Source organism: Vanessa atalanta, chromosome 3, assembly GCF_905147765.1.
Source record: "Vanessa atalanta chromosome 3, ilVanAtal1.2, whole genome shotgun sequence".
NCBI classification, from domain to species: Eukaryota; Metazoa; Arthropoda; class Insecta; order Lepidoptera; family Nymphalidae; genus Vanessa; species Vanessa atalanta.
Window position 1 is genome coordinate 6,922,872 of NC_061873.1, and position 13,938 is coordinate 6,936,809.

The 13,938-nt window shown below is 32.7% G+C and overlaps 1 protein-coding gene across 5 annotated transcripts in view; it reads right to left on the minus strand.

The window, feature by feature from the left end:
* Window positions 1-13,938, minus strand: part of LOC125077437 (tensin-1) — an 89,660-nt gene that overhangs the window by 17,991 nt on the left and 57,731 nt on the right. For all 5 annotated transcript variants that reach the window (XM_047689403.1, XM_047689404.1, XM_047689402.1 and 2 more), the window contains 4 exons: window positions 4,235-4,291; window positions 2,230-2,397; window positions 1,696-1,883; window positions 1,371-1,520 (listed from right to left, as the gene is read on the minus strand). In XM_047689403.1, coding sequence (XP_047545359.1) covers window positions 1,371-1,520; window positions 1,696-1,883; window positions 2,230-2,397; window positions 4,235-4,291 — 563 coding nt within the window. The remainder of the gene's footprint in view (window positions 1-1,370; window positions 1,521-1,695; window positions 1,884-2,229; window positions 2,398-4,234; window positions 4,292-13,938) is intronic.

Genomic DNA, 13,938 nt, shown 5'->3' on the forward strand with positions numbered 1-13,938 from the left:
CTATAGAGAATTACATATTAGTAATGTGTGCAAAATATCACACGTGTGATCTTTAAAATAACGTTTTAACATAATGTTATCGTACTTAGGTTATTGAGATCAAATAAATAAATTAGACGAAGTTGCCGTCAATGCACTTTGAAAAGTTAGAACATCATGAAGAATATTTAAAAAATACTGATTCTATATAAGGCGAAGAAATTGAAATTCCTTCCAATATGTTATTGTTCTTATTTATTGGCGGTAATCAAGTTATTAACTGCCCGAACCTACGTTAAGAGTTGAGAAATTCATTCCTTCTCGTTCACTCTAATAATACTTAATGGAACTTATAATTACGATGCCAGCATCTCGTTCAACTTGCCAAAATTGTTTTCGACAGACGAAAATCGGAAATTGCGAGTGGTTAAAAATGTAAATACTCGTGGTGGGAACCGTTACTTACACGAATTTGAAGCTGTATGATTATCACTAAAACTTTGTATGAAAAATTTGCGTCCACTATAATATTATTAGCATAAATAATAATTTTCTCTTATAATTGCTATAATTCTCTCACCAAAACAAGACTTTATGCTATATGTAAGTATAAAGATTGATGTTGGTAAGTATATATGTATCTTCAAGTCAATAGACTTCGACTCCGCTTGACCGATTATCATGAAAATTAGCACATTTATGTATGCATGTATTTTTTTAGAAAATAGGTGTTACCACTACTGCATCAACTCATACTCCATTCAACCGATCACCATAACAATGTGTTATATACAACAAACAAAATGAATTAAATTAAGAAATTTTCAGTCAATATCTGCTGTAGTTATACAGAGACCTGTATAACAGATCACCAATTTATACTTGAAACTAACTGGGCCATGGACAGTTTAGTGAGCACTGTGTACATATTTGGTATGTAACAGTATAAATGACTACAAACGTAGCTTACTGCAATATATTTAACTTTCATACAATACAGAACAAGTCAGTTAGGAATATTTGCGACTAAGGCTGCGCATATTGAACATTATAAGTAACGCTCGCACTACAGCCTCATTAGGTGAACGGCGGGAGAAGCAGAGCGGAATACTGATGAGTTTAAGCTAGCTTAACTCTTTTTATAGGTCTATAAAGCTGTAAGTACCGATTGCGTGTAAGTCTTTTAACGATCGTAGATATAATACATTAGATAATAAGCAGCCATAAATTGTTACAATGAAAACTTTTATGAATGTTTAGACTACTATAAAAAATTAAATTAACAAAAAACTTTGCGTGTTATTCTTAAGATTATCGTGGATGTGAGATCAGTTAGGGGTATTGTCATCAAAGTAAGGTTGTGTGCTAATTGATAATGCTATTCTAATTACCGTTTATTTGAAGGCAGGTGGAAAACAGGGACTCTGTCGTCGAGATAGCGTCGCATCGCATAGCGGTCGAGTGCGTGTTCCGGAGCACCGCAAATCGCCGAATAATGCATGTAGGCTGCCACTAGTACTCCTAGGCGCTCCCGGTTACCCCTAAAATGTTTGAATTATTTTTAATTCATAGTTGAATTAGTTATCTATAAAAGATAGTTTGAAATTTGAGCGGTAGACTATATTTCAATGCTGGATAGAAATAGGAGAAAATACTTTTGATGTAAAATTAAAATATTTTATTTATTAGCGTTGTTTTTAAAATATTGTTACTAACCAAGCTAGTAAAATTGCAACATTCTTCGGATGTGCTGCCAGCCAGCTTTCGATGTGCTTACAGGCGGCGCAAAGACGCTCAAGTGGCGGCGCCAGGTCTCCTGCCCAGCCAAGCGACCGCGCACGACCAAACACGCTACGTGCCGTGCGACCATCGCCACTACTATCGTTGCCACTAACTTCAAATACCTGAAATTGGATAAAATTTAGAAATTATTTAATATTATCAAATGCAGTGACTTTGACGAGGTCTAGTGCATAAAAGTTCTTTAAACTGAAAGAACAATTAAACATAGTATTTAAGCTGCAACAAAAAAAGTTGGCTTCGAATTTGATCAACATATACAATGATGATAAATCTAGTTGATGAAATGATGATGAAATATATGATGAAATTCTTCATGGCAGCGTACAACTAGATTTTACTATTTTATAACACATTAAACACTAGAAAAAGATCTGTACATAAATCATAGAAATCCAAGTTAAAGAAATCATTGAATTCAAAATTACATAATCTGTCCTGTGTACTAACCATATAATGTTCACCGTGTTTATTGTTCAGCATATGAGCAGCTTGGGCTTCTGCTTGGGCATCTCTATCTGGTAGGTGGAGTGCGAGCATACGTTCCGCCACGTAACACAAATCCAGACGCGAGCCTCCACCTCCTGGACCCGGGTAGCTCACTGAGCGAGTACCTCCCTGAAAATAACAAGATGTAAACATAAAAAAAAATGTAAAAATCTTGACTGTTACTTATGATCAACACAACAGTAACAGCCTGAAAAACCTGTGTAGTATTTTCCCACTGCTGGGCTAAGACCTCCTCTCTCTTTGAGGAGAAGTTTTTGGAGCCTATTATAATGCGGGTTGGTGGATACACATGTGACAGAATTTCATTGAAATTAGACACGTGCAGGTTTCCTCACAATGTTTTCCTTCACCGTCAAGCACGAGATTATAAACACAAATTAAGCACATGAAAATTCAGTGGTGCTTGCCTAGATTGATAACCCGCAATCGATTAAGATGCACGCGTTCTTACCACTGGGCCATTTCGGCTCAATATTTATAAATCATATAAGTTATTGATCAACAGCGATATTAATTAGAAGTCACATAATATATAATAATCTTTAGGTACTTATATTATAAAGCCAATGAGTTTGTTTAAATGCGTAAATATCAAGACCTACCAATCCGATTTGAAAAAAAAAAATGTTTGATAGCCTATATTGAGAAAGGTACTAACGACTAGTGATGTTGTTAAGTTAAAAGAGAGTACGTAAGTACACCGATCTTTGTAAAACAATTACTATAATTATTTAAAGTTAGGACAAAAAAGTAGGTTACGTTCAAAAAGGTAGCATTACACTAAGAATATAATATAAGAGCTAACAGTGAAACGCCATGATTAACTCAAGTATGTTTATGTGAGATCAAACACGCAAGTTGTAGGCGCGACATAATTTTGTGAAAGTGACACAAAGTGTGCGTAGGCGCAGAGCAAATGCATTGCGTTATACAATTATCCGTAATGCAGTTAATCCGATTATTTTGCTCGGAGAATGAATTATTTTACGACTACAAGTTGAGCGGATTTGAAACAACTATGAAAATACATAGTTACATTACGAATTCGTTTGGGGAAAAAATAACGATACTTAACTGTAAATATATTTTTATTTGAATTATCTTTTAATTTTATTTTATGTAATTAGTCTTAAGTTAGGTCGTAGTCTAAGTTATTTTTTAATGTCAAAGTTTAACACGCTGTTAATGCGGATGGATATCGTAGCAACTAGATTTCAAAAGTTAACCATGTCTCAGAAAGATTTTGAAATTTAGTCGCAACGCTGGGAGAGTCTTTGTTAGATTATGTCCTTTGTTGTCAACAATTGCAGAGTAGAGATATAACTATTCCACGCAACCGAACTAATAACTGAGTATTTAGCTTTCAAGAAATTGTTTTTATCTGTATGGTGCTAACTGAATGAGGTATTTTTGCCCCTTTCAATTTTAGACGCAAGAATCGATCGATAAAGTTCTTAGGTAATACATTGTTAAATAATAACTAATTTCATGAACTTTATATGCGACAACGGCGTTTACTGTAATAGGTCACCCTAATGCCACTAGTTACGGGTCAAAACGCGTAATAACTGATACATACTTTTTCCATTTATTTTCGATTATTTAAATAATTAGTTTGCTCTGAGTTTAAGTCTTCTTAACAAAATATTTATTGTAAACTTTACCGCGATAAAAAAATTTCTACAAAAAAAAATAATTAAAAATATACAAAAATCGTAACGATACTATGTTATATAATTTTATCAAAGAGTGCATAGCATGCAAGTATAGAAAAACACAGACTTAGCCTATTTTTTTATTTTTTAAAACAGAATTTTATTCGTGACGAAAATACAAAATTTAATAAGTAAACAAACGACCTAGGTATAAGAATTATTCTGTGTGTAAAAACATTTGCTCTTTATAATATAAAAAAAAAAAACTCATTATTAAAGTATATACATACATGTTCCCTCGCAAAAACTGACGTCGCTGACGGCGCTGGGGCGCTGACCGCTCGTGTCTAAAACAATAAAAAAGATTTCGCTTCAAATAAACAATCCAAACATTTGAACTTATGACAGGACAAGTAATTGTGAGATGTAAACTTAAGTATGATTGATACAAAATATATGATTATAGGTTATTAAATGGAAACAAAAATCAATCATTATTTTTTTTAGTAGTGTTTTTATTTCTCGACTATTTAAGTCGGACTAGCAAATGGACCGCCTGATTCAAGCGCTCACCACCACCCATAGACATTGGTACTTTAAGAAATATTACTCATTCCTTACATCGCTAATTAACCCTCAACCTTGACAACTAAGGAGTTATGTCATTTGTGGCTCACTCACCCTTCAAACCGGAACACAACAATAATAAGTAGTGCTTTTAGGGGTGAAATAAGTAATGTGTGGGGGGTACCTATCCGGACGGGCTTGTAGAAAGCCTTACCACCAACTCATAAATCCCACCACCTAGTAGATCCAATAAATTGCTATTCCACATCAATACTGAGAGATTTACAAAGTTTATATTAAATGAATACATGAATAAAATACATATGTATGTCATCTTGAAATTTTAATTTCCTTACTTAACTATTAACTAAGTATAAGTCTGTTATAAAAATTTAACTGACGAAACGTCAAGTCCGCCGTTCGCGTATAATAAAGTCGTGGTTAACAAACAAGATTATGTATGTAATTTAAGAAATAATGCTTTTATTTTTGAATTTTGTTTAAGTTAAATTTTAGTTTACTGGATTTATTAATATGATCGTATGCGGGAATCACCCTTAATGTTGCTGATAAATGATGGCATCAAGATAGGTGTGGCTTAAGTGATTACTGCAGCTTTTACGGAGGGTACCGTAGTTAATTATGCTGTTCCGGTGCTAGCTACATCAACGTTACTCAACACGAAATATGTCATTTGATTTTATATATAAGTATTTCTACAATTAAAATATAATTAAATATTTTTTAATGCAGAGGGATGAGGTTTCCGCTATTTAATAGATAATATTAAGAAATGATAAATAACATAATATGTTACGGTAAAATAAGTTATATAAAAAGGCTGTCTGTTTTCGAAATCATTTTAAGTTTTTTGTTTATAATATTACAATTTCGTAATTTTGTATACGAAATAAATGTATGTAAATGAAAAGAAAGCAGTACAATCCGATGCATATCTTGAAGCCGAGAATCCTTTAGAATTGGCATTATCTAATCACCGAGTGGATCGCGGAGGAGCGCGCCGCGCCGGCACCGCGGGCCACTTTTAGTTTTATTGCAAATTTCACATCAATCACAATCTCAGATTTTAGCCGATATTTGTAAAGTTGTTTTATCAATATAAGTGTTTCATTTCTTATAAATCGTTTTGATTTAAAAAAACACGGTATAAATAAAACTATTTTATTCTCTCTATGAGATTGCGACTAATGACCATATATGATGCACCATTTTTTCCGTCATATAATATATACTAATTTTATCAATATAAATGCCTTATAAGTCTTTGTGATTTAGAAAAACATGTTATAAACGAAAAATAAACGTTCTCGATACTTATAGACCATATGTGATGTTTTTTATGAGTCAGGTAGGTAGGAACGGACAAATTTGCCAACTGATGGTGAATGGCACCACCCTAACTAATTACCAGAAATAGCTAAGATATTGAGCATCTTACGTTACTTACGTTTCAAACCGGAACATAAAAATACCAAGTATTCTTGATTGGCGGATACATTTTTTTAAACTAATATATAATAGATGTTAATTAATAAAAGCAATAAAATACACCAACAAAGTAGAAATGATCACAAATAAAATTCTTTATGTTAGCTTGGCATAATAGCATAAGTACTTTGCATTATTTTATTACATTCCTCACGCATATCTACTATCTACTCACGAAACACACACCATTGCTTTCTTCTGCTGTTTGTTAATAGCTCGAGGGTTTCTGGTGGGCCCGCGCTGTAGGTAAAAAGCTGCACGCCACAACGCAAATGCGAGGCGATGTAGCGCGCGCGCTGCCTCTGCCTCGCGCGCAGTCGGTACTCGCGGTCGCATTTTTCACCGTACGTTACATTGCTTCCGTATTGTTATTTATACAAATAATCATTGTATATTTAGCTCTAATTTTATATTAATATAATGTTATACGAAAAACAAGGACACATTCAGAATCCATTAATTTTCTTATAATTCGTTCAGTAGTCATTTACGTTTTATTAAATTGTGATTTAAACAATAATAGCTAAGCCACAGTTGGAACGTAAAATTCTCTTTGAAGGTAGCGAAGATGATTCGTTCGAAGCAGACAGTGAGTGTACACACAGGGAATCGCCTGAGGGCATGCGCTCCTGCACTGCGGCATCCCACATGTAACACTAACTGCACCTCGCCAAATTCTATATATTTAATTTTATTTTAAATAAAGTATTTATTGGGAACAAATAAATATATACTTACTTAAAAATATTTTTATACATTAAAAACATAACTATTACAAATTAAATTTTATTTCGTATATTAGAGTAAATTTATTTTTTTAAAGAATCATTATTCAATTTTTATTCAGGAAATGGAACGTATCATTTTATTTCCGTCATAACCCTGACCTTCGTAACATACGCGTGTTTAATAGTAGAGGGTGAATAACCTATGGGGTGAGGCTCATCTAAATAAAAAATCGTCACATTCATGGTGTAAACGGACAGCGAAAGCAGAATTCTTTCCTTTCATGTCAGGTAAGTTTTGAGTATTTTATTCTTCGTTTGAAACTCTATAAAGTGTTTTTTTTTAATTCAACGTACTTAGTTATAAATAAATCTTTTATTAAAGTGAAATTTTTAGGAAACAAGGAAATGTGATAAAGACGTAAACGTGTTGATTGCTAATTTAAATCGCTTATAGAGGCCAGTAGGTTATTTTCAATGCAATTAAATCTTATCTTATCATGTAACATGTATCTCTGTACTACTGTTATTCTTTATCTCATAGACAATGAAAATATAACAAAACATAATTTTATTAATAATTACTTATTTAATTGCATTATATTTTTGATTTAGATTTTTTAACTTTTTATGTTTTTTTTTTAATTGTATCACAGCACATAATTACTCACTCACTCACTCAATCACCATTATTTATAAAATATATATATATTACAAGCTCTTTTAATACGACGCATGTACTATTATAAGGTCACCACATCGCACGTGAATTTAAAATGAATTTTCAGCGAGGGCGTTGCAGCAGTGGTGAGACGCAGCGTTCGAAGCCGAGAGAGGCACTGGCGCCGCACAGCGTCTCGACGCTCGCCTGCCCGACGCCGCGTTACTAGGCAACGCGCATCTCACACTCACCGCGACTGATATTATGATACGATAGGATGCACGAATAGAAACTAATCCTACATAATCAAAAAACATACTTCTACATATCGAGTAGATAATGAAAAGATTTACTGTATAAAATGAATGTTTTATTCCATGTACCGAATGCGTTCCTATAGCAATAATTTAATTGCGTTGGAACTTTTTACACTTGTTTGTGTAAGAGGCTGATTGGTTTTGAAGCCGTTTTAGGTACTGATGCCTTGCTGGCCAGGGACTTCCTTCCAAGCAACATTAGCCGCCTCTTATATGTTGCTGATCTAATGGTTATCAGCAGTCGATAATTAGTCTGATCTTTCCTTAAACCGTTGGTTTATGGTCAGGTCGAGGGTTAAAAGACTTGGTAAAAGGTTTTGGAATAGTATCAAATATGTTCAATGTGGACAGATGAGAAGTTATACAGGTTTTATCATTTCTATAAACATTGCAACCATCTACTTGTACATATTCGTACATTAATAGAAGCCTAAAGCGTTCAATCGTGTAGGCGGTGCCTCAACATAGCGTATTAGTGATATGCATTAATGGTTTGGACTTAGTAATTTATAGAAAATATTAGTTAATTTCTTCCAAATATTTGGCAAATATTAATTAGTTACACATAAAGGGACTCAAATAAAGCAAATAATTGCATCACACTTAGTGCGTGAGTTTTTTGTCCATGCGTTGATAACGTTTGTAATATTTGCGAAAGAGCGTACTCCTTCCTTAAAGGCCGTCAACGCACCTACAAGCCACCCGGTATTGCAGATGTCCATGGGCAGTGGTAGTCACTTTCCATCAGCTGAGCCTATCACATAAAAAGAAAAATTGCGAATATCTCCTGTGAAGTGTCACCATAAAAAATGAAACATCGTTGTTTTATATTTCTTCTCTACCAGTGTAACAACTCTTGATGTAGATTTATTTAAATTCATTCGTAATAAAAATCGCAAAAAATCACATTAAAGAGTCATTCGTTCCGAATACACGGTCTATAATTCATTAAAAGAAGTAACATTATAATTCAAGAACGAAATCTGTAATTGGCATAATCTAACGAATCCAATCGAGTCGGAGCCTCGGGAATGCAACCGGGCCCAGGCTACCAACACTTTTATTTTTATTCATTCAATCGTCGCAGTCTGATTTACTCGCACATGTTACTTAGAAATGAACTTATATTTAATATAATAATGAATACAAGGATGAATATTCCATTTGATAGCAGCATGTATAAATTCGTATTTATAAGACCAATACGTAAGCACACATATGTACTCGTATATGCAAAGTATTATTATCAATTAACAGTATTTTTTTTAATTTATTGTAGGAAAGTTTTAGGGCCACCTAAGTTGTAATAAGTTATCTCCGGTCAACTCCGCCCCATTGGCAATGTTAATAATTTTCGTCATTCATTTCGATAACGTGCCGCCAAGTATGGGAACAAAAATGTTGTATCTCGTGTTCTTTTTCGTACACTAACTATTCACTTACTTTAAAACCAATATACTGCAAAACAAAGTATCTTTATGTGGTGGTAGAATCACTGATTAGTAAGTATGTAACACCCCGAACCCAGGTAGCTTCTTACCCAAAATGGTTTGCTTCCACATATCACCAGCCCTGTCACCAGCAAAATACATTTTAAATACCTTCAAAAATTTACGGCAGATTTTCATCCGACAAGCAGATTTTCCGAGCACGCTAAGAATAATAAACAAAACCACTGACACGCTTGCCCGGTGTGAAGACACATTCTTCTAATCATCGAACCACTGGCATATCTCGTCTATTATTTATGAAGTTGCGCACCATATACAAATCTTTAATATAATATTGTATTTATGCATTGCGCAAAGAGAGTTCTACTACTTCTTACGTAATTACGCGTCAGTTCATTCATAACTTTGGAATAACCGGCGCGGACGATGCTACACGCTTCCGTAAACAAACCACGCATCGTTCTGAGGTGCGCAAGGTATTACGACTGAACTTTATAAAAACATAGTCTTCCCGAATTACAAAATCAACTGTGATGAAGAATTAATATATTAATCATGCGTTAATAGCAGAATGTGTTGCTTGCAGTTACCACACGTCGTTGCCGCTGACTTGTAGGTGCAGATGCCGAAGTTATTTTAAAAATATGTAGGTATATACGTGTCCTATATCGGAACACCGACATTCCGTTACGAAATTCGATAACATATGAATTAGGGATGGTATAAGTAAAAATATAAAATAGAAATATGGTTGGGGCTTATGAAAACATTTTTCTTACTTGATAATAAATACGATAGTTTGGGTTTAGTCATTAATGATCGTGTTTTTTGGGTATGGCGCCTGATTCCCTTGGTGGGCCGTGTCCATCGGCCGCTCCTGCCCCAAGGCCCTACCTGAATAGTATTGTTATATTCCCGTATTAATATTCTTCTTTTTTATTATTTTACAGTTTTATCGTTAACTCTTATACTTTATTTTGACATGATATAGAATATTGATAAAAATAATTAGTAATTATTTATAATTTAAGTCACTTCAAATTTAAAATAGATTTATTGACAGACGTTGCCGATTAATTTGTTACAGTATTACGTAAAAACGTTTTTTAATTAAACACTATTTTCTCTATTGCTGAAGATTTTTTAACTCATCAATCTCTAAAAATTGTTTAGGCAAAATTATTATTTATCCTTAGATTATAACCGATATTACAATATACTTTAAACTTTCGAGACGTATCTTATCCATTACATACATGAAAATCGGGTTTTTTACGCGATCATACATTTTTTTTGTCATTTTGTACGTCGTTTTAACAGAGTAACGCCTGTCGTGATCACGAGTTGCCCGCGTTTAAACCCAAATGTAATGTACGAAGCGATATTAAGATTTATAAAATTGCTTTATTTAATGTTTTATTTATACACAATTATATTTCAATGTATGTATGAAATAATTGATCTTAATAGTAGCCAAGTAATCTATCACGACACCTGTCTCTTTGCTAAGGGCCAATTCGTGCGTGCCAATCATTTATCTCCTACAATTAATTTCGCTCTAAGCCCTTCGGAATTTCAATCCATTTTTAGCGCAACGGTTAACGAACTGTATAATGCTTTCACTCAAATTTTTTATAATATGTATTAAATCTACTAATGAATATGAGTTTATTTATTTAGATATCTAATAATATAAAATGCTTTATTACAAATATAATATACATATATAATTGTGTCTTTGTTTATAAATAGTTATAGTTGTTTTATAAGTTATATTGTATTATTTATTATGTACGTAATATATTTGTAATTTATGTACAAGCTTGTGAGGTATGTCTTGGCAAAGTATTCATTGATATTCGTAATTCGTAACCTTTAACATTTCTGACTATAGTAAAAAAACAAACAAGTAGTAATGTAAAATACATCAAAAGCGTTACGTCGGCCTCACCTCGACATCTAAATATTTATAGAAAGATTACGCATTTACATATAAGATTTCCGAACTTAAACATTTTCACGCCATCTGTTTCTTATGAATCAATCATGGTTTAAGTTGTTCAACGGTTTTGTAAGATTCTACGAAATTAAAAGTTATCGTTATATAGAAAATAATTTATTACTCAATCAGGAATATATATTTTGTCCTGGCAATAATTTGTCAATGACTTACGTATGTTAAATGGTATTTCTATATGTTTTACTTTGACTGCTAGAGTTTTTCGAAGTAAATAAATTAAAAAATATATGTATCTGATTCTAATTTTGACAATATAACACCTATTCAAACCGTATATTATATTTTATCAGACACCGTATATTCTTTGTAAAACTTAAAAAAATATCCTTGATAAATCTATATTTTAGCTAGGGTTCTAAGAAATCTACGAATGAAATATGCCTAAGGGCCCGATATCGCACCCAGTATCGTGAGAAAGGTTTGCGATAGCAAAGCATCGTCTATCTCAAACTCAGACAGACAACGCGGTATCTTTGATGGCCGTTTACAGTCAAAAGCAATTTATTTTAATCACACTTCCAACAATCCATAACGAATAGACGAATTAATATTATAAAACTTTTAATGAATCAATAATAATTTGAATAAAAAAAAATATCCTTATATACTTCTGTAAACCGTATAAAATTAAAATATCAGAAATATTGATTGCAGTAAGTAGGTTCATAGATTTGCTTACTTATAAAATAAGTTACGTTACTTCGATTTGTTTATGTTATAAATAAAGTTTAATTAAATAAAACGATTAAACTTTATTTTTTATTTGACAACAATAAAAAAAGTTAAAATTATTATATTTACAAATTAATAGTTTATTTCACATTTACCTATTTATGGTTTTTCATTAATTTATTTGCACAAATATGCAAAGGCCAATTCATTACGTAAATGTAAACATTTTAATATAAAGGTCGGATATATTTGCGGTTTAGTGTGATTAAATTTTGATTTAAATGTTATAGTCAAAGTTAATTGAATAGTATAAATGTGTAAACAAATATTTCTGGGATTGAGATGGTGACAAATTTGCGTGTTCATGTTTCGTGACACAAGCCTAATTAGAAACACCGACAGTATAATATCGTATTACAACAGTAGAAGAAGTTTGCCTAATTCAAAAACTTTGAATACACGAGACGAGACTTTATCGGTAGATCGGAGTGAAGGGGCGGCGCGATGCCCATTGTCTAAACGTCGAATTATATTTACGGTGACATCAGCGGATTGATGGTGCATACAACGATACTGACACCGACACCTAATGCGATAGATATCTCAAAAGGGTGGTCTCTCGTCTCGCGACTGTCTCCTAATAATTAAATAAGTTTTAGCTTGTTCTCAAGTTCTTACAAACTTATGTTGTAAAAATTTGAAAAAGGAATTTGTACGCCATTGTACATGTAAAAAGACAAATTATTTATTAAAATGTATCTTCATTCAAGTATGCTAACAATATTTTCTAATTATAAGTTATAGCTATTTATCATCTGTGGTTGCTCATGTTTAACCATTAGCTCATATTTTTATGACTGCATGAACACGAACAAGCTGGAAACAAGATTCTCGTCTTTGCGTAAATGACAACATCAAATCTACATTTTTATGTTTTATTCGTAATTATTTCTTTATAATTTTTGGGACTATTATTGTTTTTGAAAAAAAATTACCGTCCAGCCCGACTTGGGTTTGGAATTTGGGTGTTTTTTTTTTAATTATTTAATTTTTTTATTGGTTTTTTAGAAACCCAAATCAATCAAAAAAAACAGTCCACCCTTAAGGGTGGTACGTTTGTATGGTACTCCACTCAAGTGCCATACAAACGTACAGAAGAATTATTTATAAAGTTAAAATTGAGCAAACACACGTGTTTTTGAACAATGCATAGCAATTCATTTATTGGTATCGAATGAGATCACTCCTATTTCTAAATCCATATTACATGAATAATTTCAACCTTGCAGTGTAGCAAACCTTGGAAGCGATTTAAATTCAAAGCACTCGCATTAGCAGTATTCATTCCCCGGAACATACAAACAAATTACGTAATTTGTAAATCAACATACAAGATGTGTTTTTAATGAACCAAAATTTAAGAAACAACCGATTCAAATCTATGACTATCATATTGAATAATACAAAAATCAAATTAAACGTCCTGTATGATACCACACTGCAGTGTACATGCCACGCAGGGCACCACTCATTCACCATATATTCTATCTCCAAGCAACATTGTTGTATATATGTGAATAAACCAGTCTAATTACGGTCACGAAGGACATAACGTATTATATTATGCGGTTAGTGACGTATTGAAGCTGTAAGAAATGGTTTTAGCTTCTTACATACATTTTTTATAAAGTAAGGTGACCTCTTACGATCAGGTGGCAAATATACACGCGTTTCAAACAAAAACTAAAAAACAACTACGTGATAAAATAAAAAGAACGTCTTATTTAAAAAGTAAATATAATCTCATTCGGTAACGAGACGGCAATATCCTAAATTATTCATTCACGACTTCCGAAGCTAAAACAGAGCCTCATCTGCGTACAACCTTTTCGTTGAACGCATCTTTTATTCATGAAATCCGTGTGATTTTCTACGAGATTTAATTTTGTTGCCAAAAGAAATTGCTCTTTATTTATTGGATACAGTAGCTTCGACTTATGTTATCGTTGAAAGGAACGTAACTCAAAAAAATAATCTGCGCGTTTGTTTAAGTCTCTCATATTCGTTTGATA